At 44.9% G+C, this 22356-nt stretch overlaps 1 protein-coding gene across 2 annotated transcripts in view; it reads right to left on the bottom strand.

Annotated features, from left to right (window-relative positions):
* The window catches only part of SUFU (SUFU negative regulator of hedgehog signaling), an 88198-nt gene extending 66712 nt beyond the window's left edge, over positions 1–21486 (bottom strand). For both annotated transcript variants that reach the window (XM_030950733.1, XM_030950734.1), the window contains exons 1-2: positions 21164–21486; positions 15375–15509 (exon numbers count right to left, since the gene is read on the bottom strand). In XM_030950733.1, coding sequence (XP_030806593.1) covers positions 15375–15509; positions 21164–21345 — 317 coding nt within the window. In that variant the 5' untranslated portion in view covers positions 21346–21486. The remainder of the gene's footprint in view (positions 1–15374; positions 15510–21163) is intronic.
* Positions 21487–22356: the final 870 nt, after the last annotated feature.

The raw sequence follows: 22356 nt of genomic DNA, 5'->3' as shown, positions 1-22356 counted from the left end.
ATTTTGTATCCCTGCATGGCGCCGCTACACAGACTGAAAGCTGCAGTACAGCATTAAATTTCTGTACTAACAGATCTGAATATTTCACATAGTTTGTTTCATGCCTTGGTTCTGGTGAACCCTGGAGTTTTGAGTGAAAGTTTCTTCTAAACACTTCCAAAACACAAAGGGGGAAGGGGAACTCCTATTTTGCCCCAAAACTAAAGATGCTAAGTATAAAGAGCCTGCATGGACTATATCGTGCCCACCACCACTTTGCTCCCTCCAACATAAGGGCACATCACCTTTTTAGCCAACCCAACTGCAAAGCAACCTGGTAAGTTTTCAGAAAAATAAACACTGGTGGAAAAATTCTTGGCTTGCTGCATGCTCACTGGCACACATCAGATAGTTTAATATTATGACTACAGCAGTAATAGAAGGCTCTGGTATCTGCCAAGTCAAATCCAACCCCATATTTAATATTAAAACGTTATTTTGTCAAAAGAACAAAAACAAACCTTTCAAAAGCCAAGGTCATACATTACATGCCATTCTTAGGTTAAAACTCCCGTTATCTGTTCAGCAAATCAGCTCAGAACAAACCACAACTGCAGCACTGCGCATACGCTGGAGGAGCCTGCCTTACTCCTTTAATGAGGTAAGAGTTTCACTGATCATGATATTTAGTTCCAGCAAAAGAATCCAAAGAAATAGAGGTCCCTTTATTTACAGAGCTGTGCAACCAGGCCCCCCCGAGCCCCCCACCACCCCATGCTCTGCCAGGCCCTCTTCTGAAACCACATACAGAGAACTGAAAAGCTGCTCCCCTCTGCAGCAGAGTACCCAGGACGTTTTTCACATCAAATAACGCAGCTTAAGAGGATCAAAAGCCAAAGTAGCCCTTTGCTTTAAAAGCAGCTCTGAAAACCAGAGGCTTTTCAGTTGAAATCAAAGCTATATGCCAAAGCATTTTCATTCTCACTTTTGCAAGGAAGAAGGGAAGGTTTCCTTCACTGCAGTGCAAATGGCAGTATTTCTGCAATTCTGCTTTTGAAAGCCACACAGCTCAGTACAAGGAGCAGAGTGTACTAAGTGTTTGTTTTTTTGAGAGTTTAAGAGTATGTGCATATAAATATATTAGGTGAACCAATCCCTGGAAACGGGAGTTTACATAGGGAAATCACTATGATTATTTCAGCCTGAGAACAACAAGAAAGCTCTTTCAGGCTGTTTGGGGATAGTTAGGACTGCACTTTCAGAAGTCACATCTGCACTCCCAACAGCTTCAGAGAGGTAAACTGACTCTCTTATGGAAAGGAAGGTCACAGCACTCTGGAATGACTTGTCCCAGACCCAGTTTTCAGCTGCTTCAACACTACATTTGTGAAACTACTTAAGATGTCTTTTACTTAAACTTCTTAATTGCATCTTTCCACATCTTTTACAAAGACAGTTACCTCTTCTGCTGCTGGGGAGCTACTGTGATACCATTTTGAAGGCTCCAGAAATACAGTATCATTACATTTCTAAACCTGGTATCAGAAAGAGCTGCTGTTATTGTATCAGGACCAATTTTAATTGTATCCACAACCCCCATCCCACCCACCGAAAAATCCTCAACAGAATAATTGCCAATCCATAGCTTTCAGTACTCCAGATCAGCATCTCAGGATCTTTTCAAAGTTTGAGGAAGTGGTCAAACCAAGGTGACAGGCAGGATCCACCACTCTGCCTGATGAGAACAAAGCACTTGGGAGTCCAACACTCAACAGTGTTTTAAGGCTGCAGAGCTAATACCTGTCCCAGAAGATTTTTCTATTAGGTAGCAAAGAGCCTACTATTAGCAACACAGAGGACTGGTGTCACAAAAAGCATCAAGGTACCCAGTGACCAACCTCACAGGTCCTCCTTGAAAATCACTTGAATCACCTGAGACGTGAATCACTTCCTTTTTACTGATCACTAAAAAGCAACACAAAGGGTGGTCTCCTGTCCAAAACCAAAGTAGAAGACTTCAGCAGCCACTGAGCTAAACACTTCAGCATCTCTATCTCCTGGGAAGGACGTCAGGCAAGAGCTGATGTGCCTTAAACAAGATTATGCACAGTCAATCTTCTGAATTCAAGCTCCAGGTGCATTGTACAATTTCTACCCACCATAAGCAAATGACCCTAAGATTTCAGAGCTTAAGGGAAAAAGAAAAAAGAAAGAAAAAAAAAAAAAAAAAGGACCCTACCTAGTGCTTCCAGCATTTTGCCTAACAGGAAGCAGTTGTTTTTAGTGCAGCTGTCAAACAGTATAAAACTCTCATCTGAGAACCCCAACAGCATGCCGGGAGGTTCCTGTAAAGCAATTCCATAAGAAAATAGGCACAGCAACCCCTTTACATAAAAGACTTAAAAAGTATCCAGAAGAGTAATTCCAGCCAAAACCTACCTGCTTACTCACATATTCTCCTGGATTGTCTCCTGACATTTAAAAAAGTATTCATTCACATACAAATGTTTGAGAGAAGCAAGGGTGGTTATCTGGATGTCAGATGGTTATCTCTTCAGAGTACTTAGCAGGAAATTCCATGAGCTCCTGCTGCCCCAAACTTGCACACACAATCTTACTGGACTCCTTTGTAGCTTGATTTAAGAAAATCTTCATGCATAAGCAGGGAAAATATAAACACAAAACGAACACATGCTCAAAGATTTCTGTTCATGTAAAATCAGTTGGAAAGTGAGTGACACAGGGCTCAGAGATATCAGTCTGTAGCAGCTGCTGCTTAGAGCTCGCTCTTGCAGTACATCATATCAAATGTGTAAGCCATCAACCAAATGGAAAACTCTTCTAGAAAGTTAAATTGTTTTTAGAGATTTATTCCAACATCTAAATCCAAACAGATGCAGAGTACTCACTCTGCAGTTATTTGGAGGAGTTTCTCAGCTTTCTGAAATACTCATGTAGGATCCACTTAGAAAGCTTACACTGAGATAGAGCCGAGTAAAAATTTGTGAATTGATTTGTGCTGGTCAGTATGAAAACAGAATTGTGTTTCACTGAGCTACCATTCAATGAGAGAAGAGCTGTTACAGGGCAGAGGGGGAAGAGGAGACAAGATATAGTTTCACTCACATATACACAACACTGATTTCACAGATTTTACTATTCAGCTTCTTTAAAACTCAGCCAGTTACAACCTTGTCCCTGAAACCCGGAGACTCACAGTTTAGATTTCGTTTTTACAAAATTGTCTCTGTAAATAACAAATGTTGATACAACAGATAAATTGTTTTTTCCTCCAAACCTACAGAGTCAAGTCAACCTTATTCGTAATTCTGCAGGCACAAGTGTTTTATATAGTGCCATTAGATAGTGATCAAACTCTGGAATCGGATCTAGGGATGTGATCCGAGAACTCAGCCCCCTGAGAAAGCATCAACTGGAAACTTTTGGAGGTCCCTTCCAATCCAAGTGATCCTACAAATCATCATGGCCAAGACTACAGGTATGAACTTCTGTTACTGATACTCTGTACCCAGAACTGCACTTGCAGGCCCCATAGCTAATAATTCACAAACACTGGAGTTAAACTCATTTTGACAGAAGTGGTTCCTATACTGAGCTCCTGCTCAACCACCTACAAAACAGCTCCTGAACTGTGCTATCTCCAGCCTTGTATGTTAAAGTAAACCACCATTAGTTTTCTGATCACCTAAATGTGCTGGACTGCAAGTTCAGGCAATCTGGGGGTTGTTTCTTTGAGGCTCTGCTGTCCATGCCATGAAAGTGGTAGCATCTGGAAGGAGGACAAGACCATGCTTAGTTGCTGAAGGTTAATCTCTTTGAGCTCTAGAGGTTTGGAAGCATTATTGTCTCATTCTGGAGAGTGCCAACATACAGTCATACCTGTAGGGATAGTGCTTGCAGATTAAGGGCAAAAGGCTGCAAAGGCCCTATCAGTGCCAAAGAGATGGATATGCCTGATTATTAACAGGAATACTCTGAAAGTGCTCAAACAGCATCCAGGTAACCTAAGTTTGAACCTCCTGTCTGCTGCAAGCTTCTCATCCTCCTCAACAAGTTACTTAGGGATTTGATTCTCAGATGTAAATAATGATAGTTCCCTGCTTCAAAGAGTAATGTGACACACTCATCATATAGGAAATGCTTATTATGCTCCATCTATCAAGGTCACAAAAGCTGGGAAATTAACTCCACATTCTGCACAGCATGGACAAATGCAGAACACGGGAAATGACTAAAGCAACCAAATATGAAACAGGAGGCTGCATGGGATATGTCACTCCCTACTCCAGCAAAAGATGTTCATATGAGGGCAGTTTACATTTTATTTCCTCTATTTTATGGTGCCTGGATGTAGCTATACCAGTAGGTTTATTCTTGCATTACATTACATAACTAAACTGACAAGACCAAACCAGTTCCTCTTCATGACTTCCAAAGCAACTTATTAAAAATAAATAAATCTTTGTGCAATCAAGTAACTAGACTACTGACATATGTTTCAGCTCAAGGGCTCACACATTTCCCCACAGAGCTACTCTGGCTTTCCACTTCATGGCCAGCAGAATCAATCCCAGCCCAGGTGAGATGTTGAGAGCAGATTCTGAACCACCACAACCAGCACCACAAGTGAGGCTGTGCTTCCTGACAAAGAAAGTGCAAATGGTTTCACTGCAAAAGCCTGGGAAGTTGCAGTAGACTTGCATCATCTTAATGCCCACTGAAAGGATCTGGAAAGAAAAACCAGGAGTACAATAAGGAGCTACTATTGCATTCACAGAACAAGAGTGAAGGCACTAATGAAAAAGAAAACTTATCAAGATCTGTAACATTTTATTTAAGCTGCCTATTTATGCTGCACTTCAGAACTACTCAGACTTCATTTCTACAAGGCCCAGAAGAACAGTGCTCTCATTTGGCCTGTGCTGGAGGTGATTCTGCCAACAAAGCACACAGTCACTGCACAACACAGTGCTTTAGAGAAGACAAACTTCCATCTGCACATGGATCCCACTTCCTATTGGATCTGAATCCTTAGCTCTAATAGACAGAGAATGGTAATACATCTCCACAACTTCACCTAAAGGCCCACTAGGCAAGAGAACATGAGCAAAGGGCTAGTTTGAGCCAGCGTGGCTGGGAAGGGCAGTATTGTTGTGTTTGGTGAGCAGCCGGGAACAGGACACCAGCTTTCCTTGCAGTGTCTGCTGGCTCTCTCCTAGCTGCTACTGTGGAAAGTTCTGCAGCTGCCGGGAGGAACCTATTCACATAACAAAAGTGCCTTTCAAAAGCAGTATGGGAGGGTGGAAAGAATATGAAAAAACCCTCAAAGCCACTGACAGCTACAGTTGGTATATTTCAGCATTGCCTAAAGGTCCCAGGCGAGGATCAGGACTCCAATACCTTAGAATAGAAATAGTAGAATATAAATACTGGTGTCTCCCATTACTTTCCTGCTGGCTAAAGAACATACCTTAAGAAAAATCATGCAAGAAGCGAACTTTAGTATATCCTTGAGCACACTTTTAAGACTCTCATACAATTAAGTTCTCAGCTGTGCAATAAATTAACTCAGGGCATAAAGGGTATTCAGGAGCTTTTAGGAGCCTGAACTCCAAAAGCCTGCAAACAGGCTGCAGGCACCCATGGCTGGTTGGCAAAATGCTCAATGAGAACCAGCAAGGTGTGCCTGCAGCCCAGGAAGTCAACTGTATCCTGGGCTGCACCACCAGAGGTGTGGCCAGTAGGTTGAGGGAAGTGGTTCTGCTCTTCTACTCCGCTCTTGTGAGATCCCACCTGGACTGCTGCATCCAGCTCTGGGACTCCCATCCTAAAAATAACATGGATCTGTTGCAGCAAGTCCTGAGGATGGCCATGAAGATGCTCAGAGGACTGGGGACAGGCCGAGAGACTTGGGCCTGTTCAGCCTGAAAAAGACAAGGCTCCAGGGAGACCTCAGAGCACCTTCCAGTACCAAAAGGGCTGGAGAGCTGGAGAAAGACTTTTGACAACGGCACAAAGTGACAGGACAAGGGGGAATGCCTTTAAACTGACAGAGAGTAGGTTTAGACTAGATACTAGGAAGAAATTCTTTACTGTGAGGGTGGCGAGGCACTGGCACAGGGCTGTCCAGCAAAGCTGTGGGTGCCCCATTCCTGGAAGTGTTCCAGGTCAGGCTGGATGGGGCTTTGAGGAAGCTGGTCTAGCAGGGATTGGAGCTAGAAGATCTTTACAGTCCCTTCCAACCTAAACCCACCTATGTCTCTCCAGTCCTGATGGATCTTGAATTCAATCCCCGATCTTTCACTTCATCAGCTATAGAAACCCAGACAATTCTGCCTTCCTTGGTGAGCTGTTACATAGTTTCTTTTCATTGCAAAGGGTGCACTTAAAAATATACTGATGAGAACCATGAGAGATCTTACTCAATTAAGCAGGCAGTGAAAGGTCCTTGGAGCTTGAGCTGTAATTCCAGGGAAAAGAAAGCACTGGACTGCTGGTGAAAGACTCCCAAAAGAGAAACGTGAGACATCTGCAATGAAAAGTCTACTACAGATTTTTTTTAATCTGCCTTTAAGTGTTAAGCTTCTCCTGCAAGACTATCTTTCCTTTGAAGCACTTGAGACTTCTAGGGCTTGTGAATGCTACATGAACTCTACTTGTTGTAAGATAATGTCCAAAAGGATAAAATAAATCTTTGCCTCTTAAAAATCAAACAAAGGAGGAAAGAAAGTGTCATTACCTCACCATCCCTTCAGTGGCTCCAGGCTTACCCCTAAAAATTTTAATAGTGGCAAAATAGTTTTGCTTCTCAGTCAAACCACTTCAGTTATGGAAACTGCAAAATGGCTCAGCTTGTCTTTCAAACAGAAGCAAAGTTGGGAGAGAGATGTCAACTTACAGCATATTTCAGTACTGCCTACATTTGAGTGCAGCAAGCAGGAACACTCTCTTCGTGTTCCTGACCACTTTTGCAGGAATAACCTGCCCAGTAAAAAACACAGAGGTCAGCATACAGCTCATCACAACCATTCTGTTAGAGAAAATCCCCCATCTATCTCTGAACACTAAATACTTTGCTTTTCCGCTTAATGTTACTCTTCTGGGTAAAAAAGGAATTCAAGGCCCAGAGACATATCATTTTTGCGTAATAAGGTTATACATATGGATTCAACTTAGCTAGGAAATGTCAACTTAAGGCTTGTCTTCATGAGGAAATTTACTGTAACTAGTCTACCAGTATAATTATATTGCTGTAGTTCTACTGGTAAAATTCCCCTGTTGAGCCTTATTCATAACAACAGCTGCCTTTATGGTTTATTTTTGTCAACTATGCCAAAAAAGGCCCCTGCTCCAGAAAGGCCACAACAATTTACAGGGGAGGAGGGGAAGGAGCAGTGCCAGTGTAACTGGAACAGTAGAAAGAATAACAGTATAGAAATGGCAGTATTTCTTTATATAATGAATTATTTGATACAAAAAAAAAGAGAGTGAAATACTGTAAGAAAAGTATACTGTACATCAGACCTCATGGCAGGTGAGGTATGTGCCAGTTTCATGCTACATTTCATAGCTTTGGTAAAGGCCCCCAAGCCAGACACTGCTCTGCATCAGCCCCTCCGAGTGCATCCTTTTGTTCTCACCTCCTCCCCAAATGCTGCAGTGCATTTTTCCCAGGAGTACTCTTTTCCCCCCACTTCTTTATAGAAGCAATGCCTTGCCACCCAGCAACTGCCCGGGGCCCCCTGGACTGACCCTCCAAAACAAATGGGCATTTAAGACCAGTCCCTCTGGTTTACAGTTTGCATCTCAGGAACCAGGGAGAGCTAGAAAGCAAAGAGCACTTTTTGCAAAAAGGATTTTAAAACAATTGCCCTTCGCCTCGGCAGTACAAGAATGCTGAGCTAGACAAAACAATGAGCCATCTGTGCACTCTTCCCTCCTTCCCTTGTCTGTATCCTCTGAGCTTAAATCAGAGCTCCCCAAGAATGGCCGAGTCCCCCTTCACCTCCGCCCACCCTGTTTACATCCTGAAAAAAACAGTTTTCTGGCCTATTTTTTTTTCTTTTTGTTCTTAAGAGCCCTTGCAAAATCTTCCTTTAAACCTCAGCCCTTTGTCAGGTGGTATCCCATCTAACCAGCTTTGTCAAGTGATGAAAAAATGCCTCCCACCAGTGATCCGGTCCTTGTTTACCATCCCTAGAGGCAGAGTGGCACTCAGGAGCCCTACTCACCCCTTTGTCCAAGGAAGGCAATACCATCTGAATGGGAGACCACCAAGATTTGCAGCCCTCTTTTGTTAGCCTGGTGTCACTGCCTATTGGGCCTTGATTCAAAATTGAGATGACAGTAGAGAGGCAGCTGAGTTAGGTCATCACCACGGAGCATAGAAGAGAGAAACACCAATAGCTCAAATTTCACATAAAATTGGTAACTTTATTATCAGTGGTAATTTGTTGTTACCAATTCTAGTCAAAGACTCATCAAGAAACATGCACTATTCTAGTACTAGTCAAGAAGGCATGTTCCTAACACTAAAAACGCATTGAGGAAAAAACAAAGGGGATTAGGTATGAATAACAGCCTTCAGATCTATTTCTTCAAACCTTTATTTTATTAGTATCTCTATTCCAGGCAGCAAATGGATTAAAAAATGTCAATGATCTCACAGCTGGAATGGCTGCACCGCTCAAAAATACTTTAACCTTCATGTCGTACTGAAAAAAAAGCTGACTGCTTTTTAATTCTTGATTTTAAAAACATCATAAACAGATCTTTATCACATAAAGCAACCTTTCACTAGAAGACCCAGTTTTGATCCCCAGTCGCTTCTCTTCCTAGCAGGCTGAACTTGCCGGGAGAGCAGAGCCTGCAAACTCTCCCACATCTCCACTCATTGGAGATCAGAGTAAGGAAGCCATGTCTCAGATCAACTCTCCTCCAATGTGCCAAGATCATAAATGCAGAAGTTCTGTTGGCTAAAAAACTCCATAACATCATCCACTTTGAGCACTATGTCCCTTCCCTGCAAGGCAGCAAGAGGCTCATCCTAACAGGATGCAGCACTGGAGCGCAGACCCACAATCGAACAGGAAGTGGTGTTTGCCTTCAATGCTCAGCCCTAAACCTTCTTCCAATCTTTTTCCCTTTTTTTTTTAATTGAAAACAGTCCTTCTTGTAAATTCAACTACTGTGCTGTAAACGTTAAATGAATTTCCTTCAATGCTTCAAAAAAACATTCCAAATCTAGCACAGTTCAAGAGTGGTCTCGTCCCACAGCCCCTGCACGTAAACACAGATAGACCGCAGCACAACGCAGGCTGCTCTCCGTAGGTGGCCCACATCTTCCATTTCATTAAGGGCACTAACTACCTCCAGCAAGTGACATTTGGAAGCCAAGTGCACTCTGCCTTGGAGAAGGAAAATCAGATCTCCCTGCGGTGACCGTAGCTTCAGGGGAGGTCTGCCTCCAGCAGTGAAACACAAGCCTTAGAGGGTTCTGGTGCACAGCAGCCACTGGAGGGACACTCTCAGTGGGACACATATATAGGCATGATGCTTGGTTTAACTGGGTTTTTGGGTTTTTGTTTTGTCTGGGAAATAGAGAATTGAACCCTACATGATCACACTTGTGCATATGTTTCATTAAAATGTCTGAACTCATTGGTCAAATTCAATCCAGTCCTTCAGAGCAAGAGTTGTCCCAAAAATGTCACACTTCTGCAAAGTACGTAAAAACAAACAGCCAGACAGAAGAGAAGAATCTACAAGTATTCCCAGTAAACAAGTAGAAGCACACCTGTATTTCCAGAGAATCCACAGAGGTGAGACTTGTTAAAAGTATCTTAATTATAAGAAAAGCTCATTCTAACTCATATCTTTATAGGTATGAAAAAATCTAATCACAAAAAAAAAATCAATTAAAAGACATATTTTATTGTGCTGTGCAGCTAAACTACTCTTTCCTACTCTGACAGATTCTCAAATAAACTATCATTGAAAGAAAACATTTTTTTTTGTTGTTACAGAACTCCCTAATTCTATCGCCTCTCCCTTTGCAATCTGCCATGAACTCTCCTCCCTCCCCCCCTCTGCTTCAAACAGAAGACCAAATGAAAAGATAAGCATTACATTTGGGGTCAGCCTTTGATAGGCAAACAAAACCTGGGAAGAAAAAGGAAGTCCAGAGTATGGTGCCACCCCTTGGACCCTCTCTCCTCCAAATCCTACCTCTTGTACTGCTTTCCTAAACTGATGCTCACTGATATCCTCTTCCATGTAATTCCCTTTAACTGGGGCAGATGCTTCACCTCCAGCAACCTCTCAAGGTAGACATGCTGAACTTTACAAATCTTATCTGAAATATGGATCTACCACCTCTCCCTAATTTACCATTTTCCAAAAGGCTCTCTGTTTTATCATGAAAACAAAGAGGGGCAGAGTTACTCTCCACCATTTTAAAAGCATTTAGTTACCTTGGAGTTTGGTGTAATATTTCAGCAGTGCTTTAGGCATGTGGTTTATAAAGCACTTAGGGACCCATTAAATAGCAAAATTTAAGGCTAAAGGCTGGCAAGCTGAGGGCAGTGAGCTTTTAAATTTATGAAAGGCTACAGAACTAAGAGGCCACTAAAGTGATAGCTGTCAGCATCACTCCATCCTACATTCATGCAGGTTCAAAGGAGAAGCCAGCATGCACTCAAAAGAAAGAGAGCACTTGTTCCAACTTCCAGGCTATTTTCTAAATACTCTTTTCAAACTCCTTTTATACTCAGAAAAAGCCTTCCAGAAAACATCCACCCCTCTGCAAGCCTTGTATTGGTTACCTGATCCACTTTTGCGCTCCTTTTTCTTCCTCCCAACTCTAACAAGCATCCTTGCCCTTTTACAAGTTAAGGTCATTCAGAGGATCTATACAAGCAAGCAGAACACAAGCTGGACTGAAGATCTTGAAAGGCTCATGCTTACCCTCACCTTTAATAGGGAGGCACCACCCACAGAGACAACACGTTATCCCGGCATGCACCGCTCCCTCCTGATCCAAATGGAAAGCAGCACAAATCAAAAGGACCACAGCAAGCTGGAACCTGTTGTCTCAGCGGGTGGTACCCTGCATCTGTAATAGAGATGAAGGCAGCTGTAATCTCTTCGGTTTTATGCAAATGGGTGCTGCACTTCGGCTCCTGGCTAGGGGCCAGGGAAAAAAACAAAACCAAAAAACCCCAAACCCCACCACCCTTGTCAGTATGAAACTGATGTAGTAAACATCAAAACACAGTTGGCATGTCACTTTGTGGGATGTGGGAAGACCACAAATAAAAATCTTATCTCAATCTATCCATAATTTAAGCCTTACTTTCTATTTCAGCTCTGAATTACAACCCTGCAATTTTAATACAAATAAGACTATTCAAGGTGCTCAGGAATTCTACTGCATCATAGTTTTCACTTTCCATGCACTTTAAAGTGTTCAGAAGAGGAATGAGCACTCGAACTACAGAACAGTTAAGTGGCTATTCAAACCTTGGCCTTAGAGCAAACTGAAGTCAAAAGCCAGTCTGAGAAAAACACATTTTCCTTCTTAGTCCCTGGACAGCCCTGCAAACCTGTGCCAGCACAATCTGGGGTTGGCAAACACTGTGGCACCACTATCATCTGGTCCAACTTCCTACACATGCAGAGTAATCCCGGACCACATGGCACAGGACTGTATCCAGACGGTTCTTTAGTATCTCCACAGCCTCTCTGGACAATCTGTTCCAGTGCATGGTCACCCACACAGTAATTAGGTTCTTCCTCATCTGCAGGTGGAATTTCTTATGCATCAGGTTCTGCCCATTGCCTCCTGGTGTTGTCATTATAGTGCAAGAGTTCTATTGTCATTATGTTGCAAGGGTTCCATATTATTAGAGTTTCATACCTCCTTGATGTTTCTTGTAGGCAGCTCCTCTTAGCACTGACTCTTTCTTGTCCCCACAGTAGCCAACTGACTCCAGTTCTCCCTCAATCAACCAATCCACTCTTTTATAACACTTCTTATTGGCTACAGGTGTGGCCTGTTAAAATTAGGCCTGCTCCCAATCTCTAATAATTGGCTCAGCTGCAACTCTTTAGGGCGTAAGGTTACATTCTATACCACCTTCGTTTACCCATACTGTATCCCCCTACATCCTGGGTCAGAAACTCCTGAGGGAGTCAGCTGAAGCTGGCATTGCCACTGATGGAGTCTGAGTCCAGCTACACCTGCTGATGCTGCCTTCCTCGTGCACCTGTTCTCCACCAAGGAAGAAATCACCATAATGTTTGTAAACTGCAGGGATGATCTGCCCCTTGACCTCACTGATGGCCTGGCATCAGAGCACGAACCTGCAACTGCCAGCTGAGGCACTGGCTTTGTGCAGACACAGGGACACATTCCTTGCTGCTGGCATTGCTGTGGACAGTTGCTGCCAGCAAGGAGTGGAGAAGAGTGCAGGACTCAGCATCTCCTCTCCCACAACTGCACTGACCACATGCTTTCTGCCAGCAGGCTGCACACACTCACCACTGCAGTGCAGAATCCCTTCAGAATGCAAGCCTGAAAAAAAAGGCCCTACTTTACCCCTGCGGAATGGATTCAAGAAGTCACACATTTGTTTTGATTAGAAAGAAGATAGAGAAAGCTAAAAATGGAGTATAACTTGCAAAAACATACTGGAAGGATTTCTGCTGCCACTCAAGTTGTGCAACATGCTCAACTGGAGAGACTTATTTCCATGCAAGCAGCTTGGCATGAAATCCCACTGAAAGGCCTGTGGTTCCCTAATGCTGTCATGACATCATGATTTAGGATTTTTAGAGCTATCAGCCCAGCACAGCTGGTGTCATGGTTGCCATTATACCATGAAACACTGAGGGGTTTTAAATGAAAAAGGTTTCCTTGTTTTAAATTCTTAAGATTTCTTCCATCTTATTCTTCAGATTCCTAAAACCAGACTGGTCCGGTAAGCAGACTATAGCTGATACGTAAGCAGAGCAGGAAACAGTGCTGCTTTAACTGAAAATAAATCTGTCAACAAGGAGGCACAGGGAGAGCTCTACTTCAGACTTTTCAGGTTCTTATTTAAAAATATAAATTAAAGTCAACATTTTCACATTATTTGCTACATCTGTTTGCTATTCCATTATAAATAAAAATACGGGGCCTCCAATTCAGGAATTTGTTAGTTCACTCACAAAAAATCAAAAAGTCCTTTTCATTTAATACTGCATTATAATTGTTCTAGACTGTACTGTATTACCTTGAGAGGTCCAAAAGAAGTAAGCTACACGTTACCCAAACTGGGCAATTAACAAGACCTTTGGCAGTGTTCTGTCTTTCCCTTTCTAAAGTATGAAGGACAGCAAGGCTATGGAAGTACATCCTTGTTGTAGGAATCCTGCTGACTGTCACAAGCAGATCCAGCTCTGCACTCTTTGTAGATAGCTGGGAAACAAAACATAAAAACAAAAACAAACCATTTCCTGTCTCCAGAGGCCAGGGCAATTGAGAGCAGAGTGCCACACTGGTTTTAAAGGAAATATACCAAAGAATTGAACAACTGCCCTGCAACCCTATGCTCCTGCCAACCATTCTACAGCACACTTTACCTGGGACAGCAGAATCCCAAAGCCCTTCAAGCAAAAAAGAGACATATTTTCTTAAACAAAGCTTTATTAAATTCCCTGTCAGAGAACAAGAACCTCCTGTGTGCATAGGAAAATCCACCACATTCCTACAGTGTGCACCAAGGGCTGCTGACATGCAATCCCCACAGCCATCAAATTTCCAGAGTAGTTTTAGCAAACAACAATTGCTCTTGGGAGTGAGAACTGCTGATGAGGGCTCCGGTCCTTTGAAAACCTTCTCTCACATACCAGCTGGTAACGTCAGGTTCAGTGTTTAGGAGATGTGTAGGTCTTGACAGCTCTACCACATGCATAATTTTATATTAGGGCTTTTGGACACAAGGTAGAATCAACCTACTTGAGAGGATAAATACTATTATGCTTTGTAGCTCCAAGAATGAGGCCAAATTAAAGGTGACAGACTGCAGACAGCTGAACATCTCAGGGCAAGTGACACAAGGACAGTGCTGTGGAGCTGGGGATGCTATTCCAGCCAGAAGGGAACACATACCTGATCTATGAACAAAAAGCACCATGTGAATGCCTACATGTTCACACTAAGATCTCTTGGGAGGGAAGGAAGCCTTAAACTTCATTTCTTTCACTTGCCCTACTTTTCCTCTGCCTCGGCAACTATCAATTGAGGTTTGTTGTTAATGGTTGCTTAAATGTCCCAGGCAGATCTCTGTGACACTAGAGCCCTGTATAAAACCCAGACTTGTTTTCTGAAAAACAGTTCTGTAATGACAAACACAAGGAGAAAAAAAACAGGAGAAACTGCCTTGAGGAATGGGTAAAGTTAAAGAAACTGCCCAACTGCTGCTGTTGCAAGAGAAGCACTTTGATGGAAAAAAACCTGGTGGCTGAATCTTAACCAAGACAAACAAAAGGAGGAAAGCTTGTGTGAACAAACTGAAGGCTTTGCTGCGCCATTCATCAAGGACACTTATCCTGCAACTATAACTCAGTGCAAAGATAGTTTCAGTAAACAGTGACACCAGAAACATTGTGCCATTTCTGGCTGGTTAAAAGGCCATGTTCACAGCCCCAAAATCGTGATGGCCTGGCTACTGCTACTCACTTCAACTGAAGTTAAGGAGTAAGGTCAGCTAATGAAAGAATAGGGTTAGCTCATGCTGCCTGCTTGGTCTAACCCAAAGTTCCTGCTGGAAACCATTCATACCAACAACCTAAGATAATAATTTAATTACTGGAGAAAAGACAGTCAAACAATTAGAGTTTTAGGCTTCTGTTACACAAATTGGCACTTCATACAGCAGCCACCGGAGTGGCAGTCTGCTGACAGTAACACTGCTGTGCCAGCAACAGCAAAAATGCCCTTACAGCAGTTTTCCAGAGGAAGGCATTTAACATGCACAGAGAGAGGTCAGGATTTAAGTGTATGACCATAACAGATTACAGAGTGTGAAAAACACAATACGACAGACAGTTAAAAGAAAATTTCCCAACAAGTTAAAAGAAATTTAAACAAAAACCCACTCAACACTGAAAGGAAATATACTGCATTCAAAGCTTCAGAGGGGAATACAGAATGTCTTCTACATGCAAGCACAGGCATACGTCATCTTTTCTGAGACCAGGGCTAGGGTGTTCTCAGCAGAAAACCAGCTGTTCAAATAATATGAGCAGCAGGACAGGGTTTTACCTACACACCCCCAAAATGCAACACAAAACTCAACACACAGCTACAGAACCTAAATTACACTTACTCATGTACTCTGTTGTCTCCATACAAGTCACTTAACCCAAAGCTGACGTAGTGCCAGTGCTCAGGAACATTCAGTGCTGGGTTTCCCAGGTTTCTGTACATGCTAACATAGTCCAGAGGGTCAGGTCCTCCCAACCTGCATAAAAAACAGAAAAATTATTACATAAATTAGTTCACTCAAGACAAAGGGTAAGTCTCCCCAGGTGCTAGAAGAGGTTGTACAAAGACCTGGTTTAAAACAAAAATTAGAACATTGAAATTACTGCTAAAAAAGAAAAAAAAGATTGAGGAGAAAGGTTAGGTTAAGTCCATAAAGCTTTGAACACAAGAAGACAAAGTACATGTGTGCAACATGCTAAAAATGCTTTTAATGTTAAAGCATAAAAACCTCCGGAAAATCATATTAAGGCTTCCACAAAACACAAAGAAAATTGAAAAACTGTGATAGTAAAAGAGCAATGGCTGTATCTGCATTGCAAACTCTTAATTCAGTCCAGAGGCACGTACCTCAAAAAAAGTGATGCCATTCCAAGCAGACTTTGAAATTACTAAGTTTTGAGGAGAGTAATCCACACTTCCGAACGCAGACAAAATAGTTCAAACAGTGGAGGAGAAAAACATTGATTCAGTAAAACTAGCAGCAAACTTCTAAAAATACACCACTTGCATTAACTAAGAATGAGTAAAAAGCACCACTGTACCCTCTGCATCAGCATTAGAATGGCTTCCTTAAAAGAACATAACTCAAAAGTTAATGCAGCACAGGCAGGTTATGCTACACAGCAACCAGCAAAGCCTGCAGCCACCCTTCCTGCTACAAGGCCCAGGAAATTGAGGCTGTGTGCCAGCAGAGAGCAGAGCACATCCTCCTGCCACTCACGTCACCTCTGTCTGAGCAAAGACAGGACAACTCCCTGCTGAAGGAAGGAATATGCTGGACTGTTTTGCTGTTTGCCCTGTCACTCACAAAACACCTACCACAAGCAGTTTTGGCACAGCTGAGCAGCTGTTTAACCACTTTGTGCCTACAACACACTGTGTCTTCAAGTAGAGCTCCCAGCTACTCCAAACAAGAAAATCCAAACTCTCAAGACCCCATTCACTGAACAAATGATTCTACACATCAATTTCTCTCATGTCTATTGTCTGTTTAGACCCTGACACAATCATCTGCAGGTTGCAGGGCATGGCTGTGCTTCCTCCGCTTGTCCTGAGGGTTTGTGTATCATGATACGCAGTCTCCGTGGCTGGACAGATGGATCCAGCCCTAATGACAGTGAGTATTCTCTGCACTCCTCCTGTTGCCCAACCTTATCAAGTCTGTAGAAAACAGCTTATCAGCTTGGTGTACTAAAAGGCCTCTCCACAGGTGTGCAGTGCTGCCTTGCTCCTACTGCTGCTGGCAAAAAAACAGAGCAGTTGTCTAACATGACTGACTTTACGTAGGGCAGCTTCCCACTCCTAAGCCATATATTGCCATCATGGTGACTGAGACCAGTTGCAGCTTCTACAGCAGGTCAGTCAAGGATGCAGCCCAGGATATCGGGGCAGGACAGAGAGAATGAGCAGCTCACCCCCAGTAGTGGCACAGGTGTTCATTGTCAAAGGCTACATCAGAACAATGCAGCCTCCTCATATGACAAGCGGTATCTTCATGGCATAAAAGGCAAAGTGGTGAGCAAACACAGGGAGAGTGTATCAGACCCCAGGATGGAGCTGAGTCTGATCTTCAGTAGACACCTGAAAAACTTGTTTTCAAAGTCTAGCAATAGTTTGAAACACTCAGGAAAAAAACAAGTCCCCTGTGACACCCTTTTCTCACCTGTTCCCTTTCACTGGCATCAGGTCACACTGGAGGCTGAGGTCTCTACCAGAAACACCCATCCAGGTGGTGGCTCTGTTCACAGCACAGCACCTGTGTCCTGGCCAGTGCTCAGCCCTCCAGGGATCCATGATGGAAGCAGTCAGATGGAAGCAATTGCAGTCAGGATGGTCACTCACCCTGGAGGAGTGGCAGTGACCAGCAGCAGCCACACACAATTATTACTGGACTGGGATGATCTGGAGTGAGGGAGGTTCATGCACTGACCAGTGTGAGAGGTTAGTCAGCGGTCAGAGCAGCTGTATGGGCTTTGCAATAAAGGGAACACTGCTAAGCAACCAGCATCTCCTACATAAAGAAAACCTGTTTCCAAACTGGGTTTAATAACACTTTAGGAGTCAAACAATCAATGCTGGAACACTGCTGACACAGGCACTCTGACACTGACAACACACAACAGAAACCTCTATACTGCCATTTTCAGGACAGGGACTATTCCATGAGCACATGCTTTTCCCTAGGGCTACTCAAACATACTTGTCAGGTCTGATGCAGATGGCAAGTCCTGCCTAGAACAGCCCCAGGCAAGCCAGACACCTCTCCCACACTCCTGCCAGCAATCCTGTGTTTGTCTCCAAAGGCCAAACTTCTCAGGAGAGCTGCAGCACCGCACCACCAAGAGGTGGCCACAGCAACATGGCACCAGGTGGCCTGGAGAAGCTGAGCTCAGCCCTGCCCAGAGTTCACTACCAACTAGTTCACATGCTGCTCAATTATCCAGTCACACCATCTTTAATCGCTGAGAAATGTAGTAGGCTTGGAAGAGATATAGACTAAAACCTGCAGCAGTGACTAATTAAATTTTGAACAACACATATCCAAGCCATACACCTATCCCAAAACCACCACAACTGCACAAACATCCAGCATGAGCTTTAAGCCAGCTACCTGCAGCACACAGTAACACAGCCATGGCAATAATGCTCACCAAAGGTTAGTCAGCACAGATATTTATCCAGTTTCGGTGGCAGGTTTCACTGCTCCCTGTCGGCACTGCTGAGGTACATCCTCCTCCCACCCACGGCTGCCGCGGCAGGGTTCGACCTTGTATCACAATCTACATATCAGTACATGCACTCACACAAAGAGCTGGAAGCGTTGGAGGATTTTATTAGGAAGAGCCCAACTTCAAAGCCAGAGGTACAGTACAAATTTGTTACATTCTCTATTCATAGAGCTCATTCAGGAGCAGGAAGGGCAGCCTCAGGGGAAACCCTGTATTTGCATCTGCACCAAGAGTCTTCTCTTGACTGATGTTAAGAGCGCTCTGAAATTTGTGTGGAAGGAGAAACGCAGAGGAAAGGGACCCACAATGGAAAGACACTGGAAAACTCCTAATTCATTCACCCTGAAAAGTCCTTAGTGTATTGTTTGTAGTCACTTTCCAGCAGCTGACAATAGGATTGCTTTTCACAGCTACCTTTTGACAACCCTTCAGAAGTAGTCTGTGATTCCCAAAAGGCCGCAGACCACAGCTCACTGCACAGGTTTTTGAGAGTATGGCCTAAATTTAAGATAGGTGACAAAAACCCAGTAGTCGAGCCCAAATTATGCTTATTTCAAAACCCATCACAAAAAAAAGAACAGATTTGATTTTTGCACCAGCAATTCTATGCAACAAGATATTTCAATTTGAGATATTCTACCATATTTTATAATAAAAGGGGATACTGGATATCAACAGACAAACTCCATCTTGGTGCACAGCCTTCACAAAAACAGACAGAAACTCTTCCAAGAAGTTCTGATTGGATCCCAAGCTATTGGATCCCAATGCTATTTTACAAATAGCATTGTAAAAGACTAGTTCCATTAAATGTCCACATGGCTAAACCCCTTTGTGCAACAGGCATGGAGTTCTGCAGATTCTCCAACGGTACACAGGATCTGCTCTGATCTGCAAGCCAAAGACTACAACTTCAGCTCCCTGAACAAAAAAAACCAAATCGCTGTTAACCATAGAGAAACTGATACATATAATTAAAAGCTGATTAGTGTTACAATATTTCTCCAAAGGCAGAGAACTTCATTCAGCCATTTCCTCTTCTAATCTAAACCAGCTAATAGCTGGCAGCCCAGGCAGAGTAGGACAGAGAGCGTTGTGGCAGGAGTCGTTCTACTAGACATAACAAAACCAAGCTCCAAGTTTCACCCAAGCACAGGAAAGAAAGAACTTGTGGCGTCCATGGAGGCTTTACCTCACACAAGCATTTCCTGCACAGGACAGCAGTAGGAAGCTCACCTCTACAACAGAAGCTCTCAGCTCTCACTGCTGGCTGAGCTAACAGCTGGAGGAACCACTAAGTGGAAAATGCCAGGATAAACAGGCCTTCACATTACTTCTTACTTGCAACCTGCCATCACTGCCAGCAGTAATCATTTTAGTGTTTGAGCTCCAACTGCAGCAAAACCCTAATCAATCCCTTAAGCAACAAGACTTCTTCCCAAACAAGGGTCTTTGCCATTCTTTACTATAGACCTAAATTTCCCTCAACCTCCACAAATCCTATGCCAATACAGGCAGTATGCTTTAAGCTGTTGATAGAAAAGAAGAGCTAAACGTGACTAGAAATGCTTCATGAGTATCTAAGATTACACATAGGTGTAAAAACAGACTGATCAGACCACCACCAAAGTACTGATGTGCACAGATGACTAAGAAATTATTTATATTTTGAGGTCTCAGATTTGCAAAATCTTATCTCAGCCCATTGTGTCATTTTAATACAATATTCCCCTAGGCTAACAGACAAACTTCTTGCTGGGATCACTTAAAAAACTACACTTCTGTGGACAACAACAGCAATAGCTTTGTCTGTCAGAGCAGCACACAGGGAGGATGCTATTCTGCTGTTGCTCAGGACTCTAATTAGATAAAAACATACAGGTTGAAGTGAGCTGTAAATAAAGAAGCTCAGCATTTATTAGTTTTTTTCAAGTGCTGGGGTAGGGACTGGCCAATGTCATGTAAAGCAAACTTTCAGGGGTGACTTGATCATGTTCCTTAGCCCCAGAAGTGTGGGCTGAGCAGCTAAGCAACAGCAAAAAGCAAAAGGAACTCCTCTTGACACAGGATTAGACGCTAGGCACTTATCTTGATAGCTAAACATCCAAGAACTTCCTTCATGCCACTCTCCCACATAAACAACTGCTGTTCCTGGTGTCAGACACTGTGTCAGCAGAGACACTGCACAGCAGATCCACAGTCTGTGATAACACATGGCTGCGTAAGGCCAAGGGAAGCTGGCACTGCCCCGTGGGCTGTGTGGGTACACAGGGCATGTGTCCGGCCTGCAGGCTGCAACAGCGGCTTCACCCCGGTCAGTGCCACCACACTGGAACCCCAGGGTCCTGGCCAGAGACAGAGCTCTGCCTCCTGTCCAGGGGGAAACTCCAGACCCTCATCTTCTGTGGGAACACCTCCACTGAGAAACACGCACTCCCTTTTCCTGAGATCTGCCCCAGCTGGGGCCTTCATCAGCAACCCCTCACTCAGGGACCCTCCAAATCACCCCAGAAACCTCAATGCACTCTCCTGATTTCAGCGCACATCTCTCTAGACCCTTCTCCTATTGCCAGCACATTCTCCCCAGGAGCCCCCTCCAAACACACGCCCCAGGCAACCGACTGCATCCCCAATCCCTCCATGCCCAGACCCGCTGCATGTCCCCAAAACTCTTGCACCTCACCCCTAACACAGGAGGCAACCCCCAGTCCCTCTCCCCTTGCTGCAAACCCTCCCCAGCCCCTCCAGCTTACCCGTGCAGCGTCCCCAGACCCAGCGCTTCTCCTAAACCTCTCCCGCTCCCACCACTCCTCCCAAACCCGCTCCTATCCCACACAAGGCGCCGGCCCCACGGCTCCCCCCAGCTCCACGCAAGACCCCGGCCCCATCCAGGCCGCCTCACCAGTACTTGAGGATGGCGGTGACCTGGAGCGGGTTGGGCTGGTCGGGATAGAGGCGGCGGCACTCGCCGTAGATACCGTGCAGCCCCGGCGGGAACAGCGACGGGAAGGACGCAGACCCGGACCCCGAGCCGGACCCCGGCGCGCCCGCGGGGGGCCCCCCGCCCGGCCGCACGCCCTCCATGTCCCGGAGGCGGCTGGTGCCGGCCCGTCCCAGTTGGTGCCGAACCCGCTCCGCTCCCGCCAGGCGCTCCCAGCCCGGCCCGGCCCGGCCCAAGCGGCTGCGTGGGGCCGCGGGAGGAGGGGCGGGGCCTACTGCCGGACCGCCTGAGTGACAGACCCGCTCCGCCAATGGCGGCGCTGCGCGGGGCTCCGCGCGGAGGGGGTGGGACCCCGCTGCAAGGGCGGTGTGAATGACAGGACGGCCTGACCAATGGAAGCTCGAGGCCCGCAGGGCGGCCGCGCCTCTGCCCCCGCCCCTCGCTGCGTTGCGGGCGCGCCCCCTAGCGGCGGCGCGGGGCCCGCGGTGGGCGGGGCGATGCCCGCGCGAGGCGGTGGCGGGAACGCGGAGCGGGTCCCGGGGGCTGCGGGAGATCCCGCACCGGGGCAGGCCCGCGGACACAGCGGGGTTCTTACTGCTGCCGTTACACCTCCTCCAGTGCTCAAGGCACCTTTCCTCTCCCCATGCGATCTCTGTGTCGGTAGGGCCCTTGCAGGCAGCTGGAAGCTGCCAATAGGTGAGGTTTGGGGGCTCACACTGACGATCTGGCTCATTCCTGAGCTGCAACTACAACTGTGGCCATGCAAAGCCAGGTATGTACATGTGGATGGTGTGTGCACGACAGTCCTACACACCTTTGCTAGAGCAGAGTCCTGCTTGTTAATCAGCAAATAGAAAAAAATGAGCTATAGAGTGCTCAGAGGGTGGGCGCTCATGCTCGCATTTCTCACTTAAACAGGTGAGAGTTTATTCTAAAAACATTCACGACACCATTTGGGAGAACACACATGGTCAAGAAGCTGGCAAGCTGACACCGAGTGACAGTCCTCTGACAGAGGAGGTGAGCAGTTGGTGTCCTCACTTCCCACAGTGAAAAATATTTCACTTGTCCTGTTACCGTGATACTACTTTTTGTGACATCTGCCCGAGTAGTCAGCTACAGTCAGCTGAGAAGGTGAACGTAACAGAGTATGT

Source organism: Camarhynchus parvulus, chromosome 6, assembly GCF_901933205.1.
Source record: "Camarhynchus parvulus chromosome 6, STF_HiC, whole genome shotgun sequence".
Lineage (NCBI taxonomy): Eukaryota > Metazoa > Chordata > Aves > Passeriformes > Thraupidae > Camarhynchus > Camarhynchus parvulus.
Note: the sequence above shows the minus strand (reverse complement) of the source record. Positions and strands in the feature narration are given on the sequence as shown.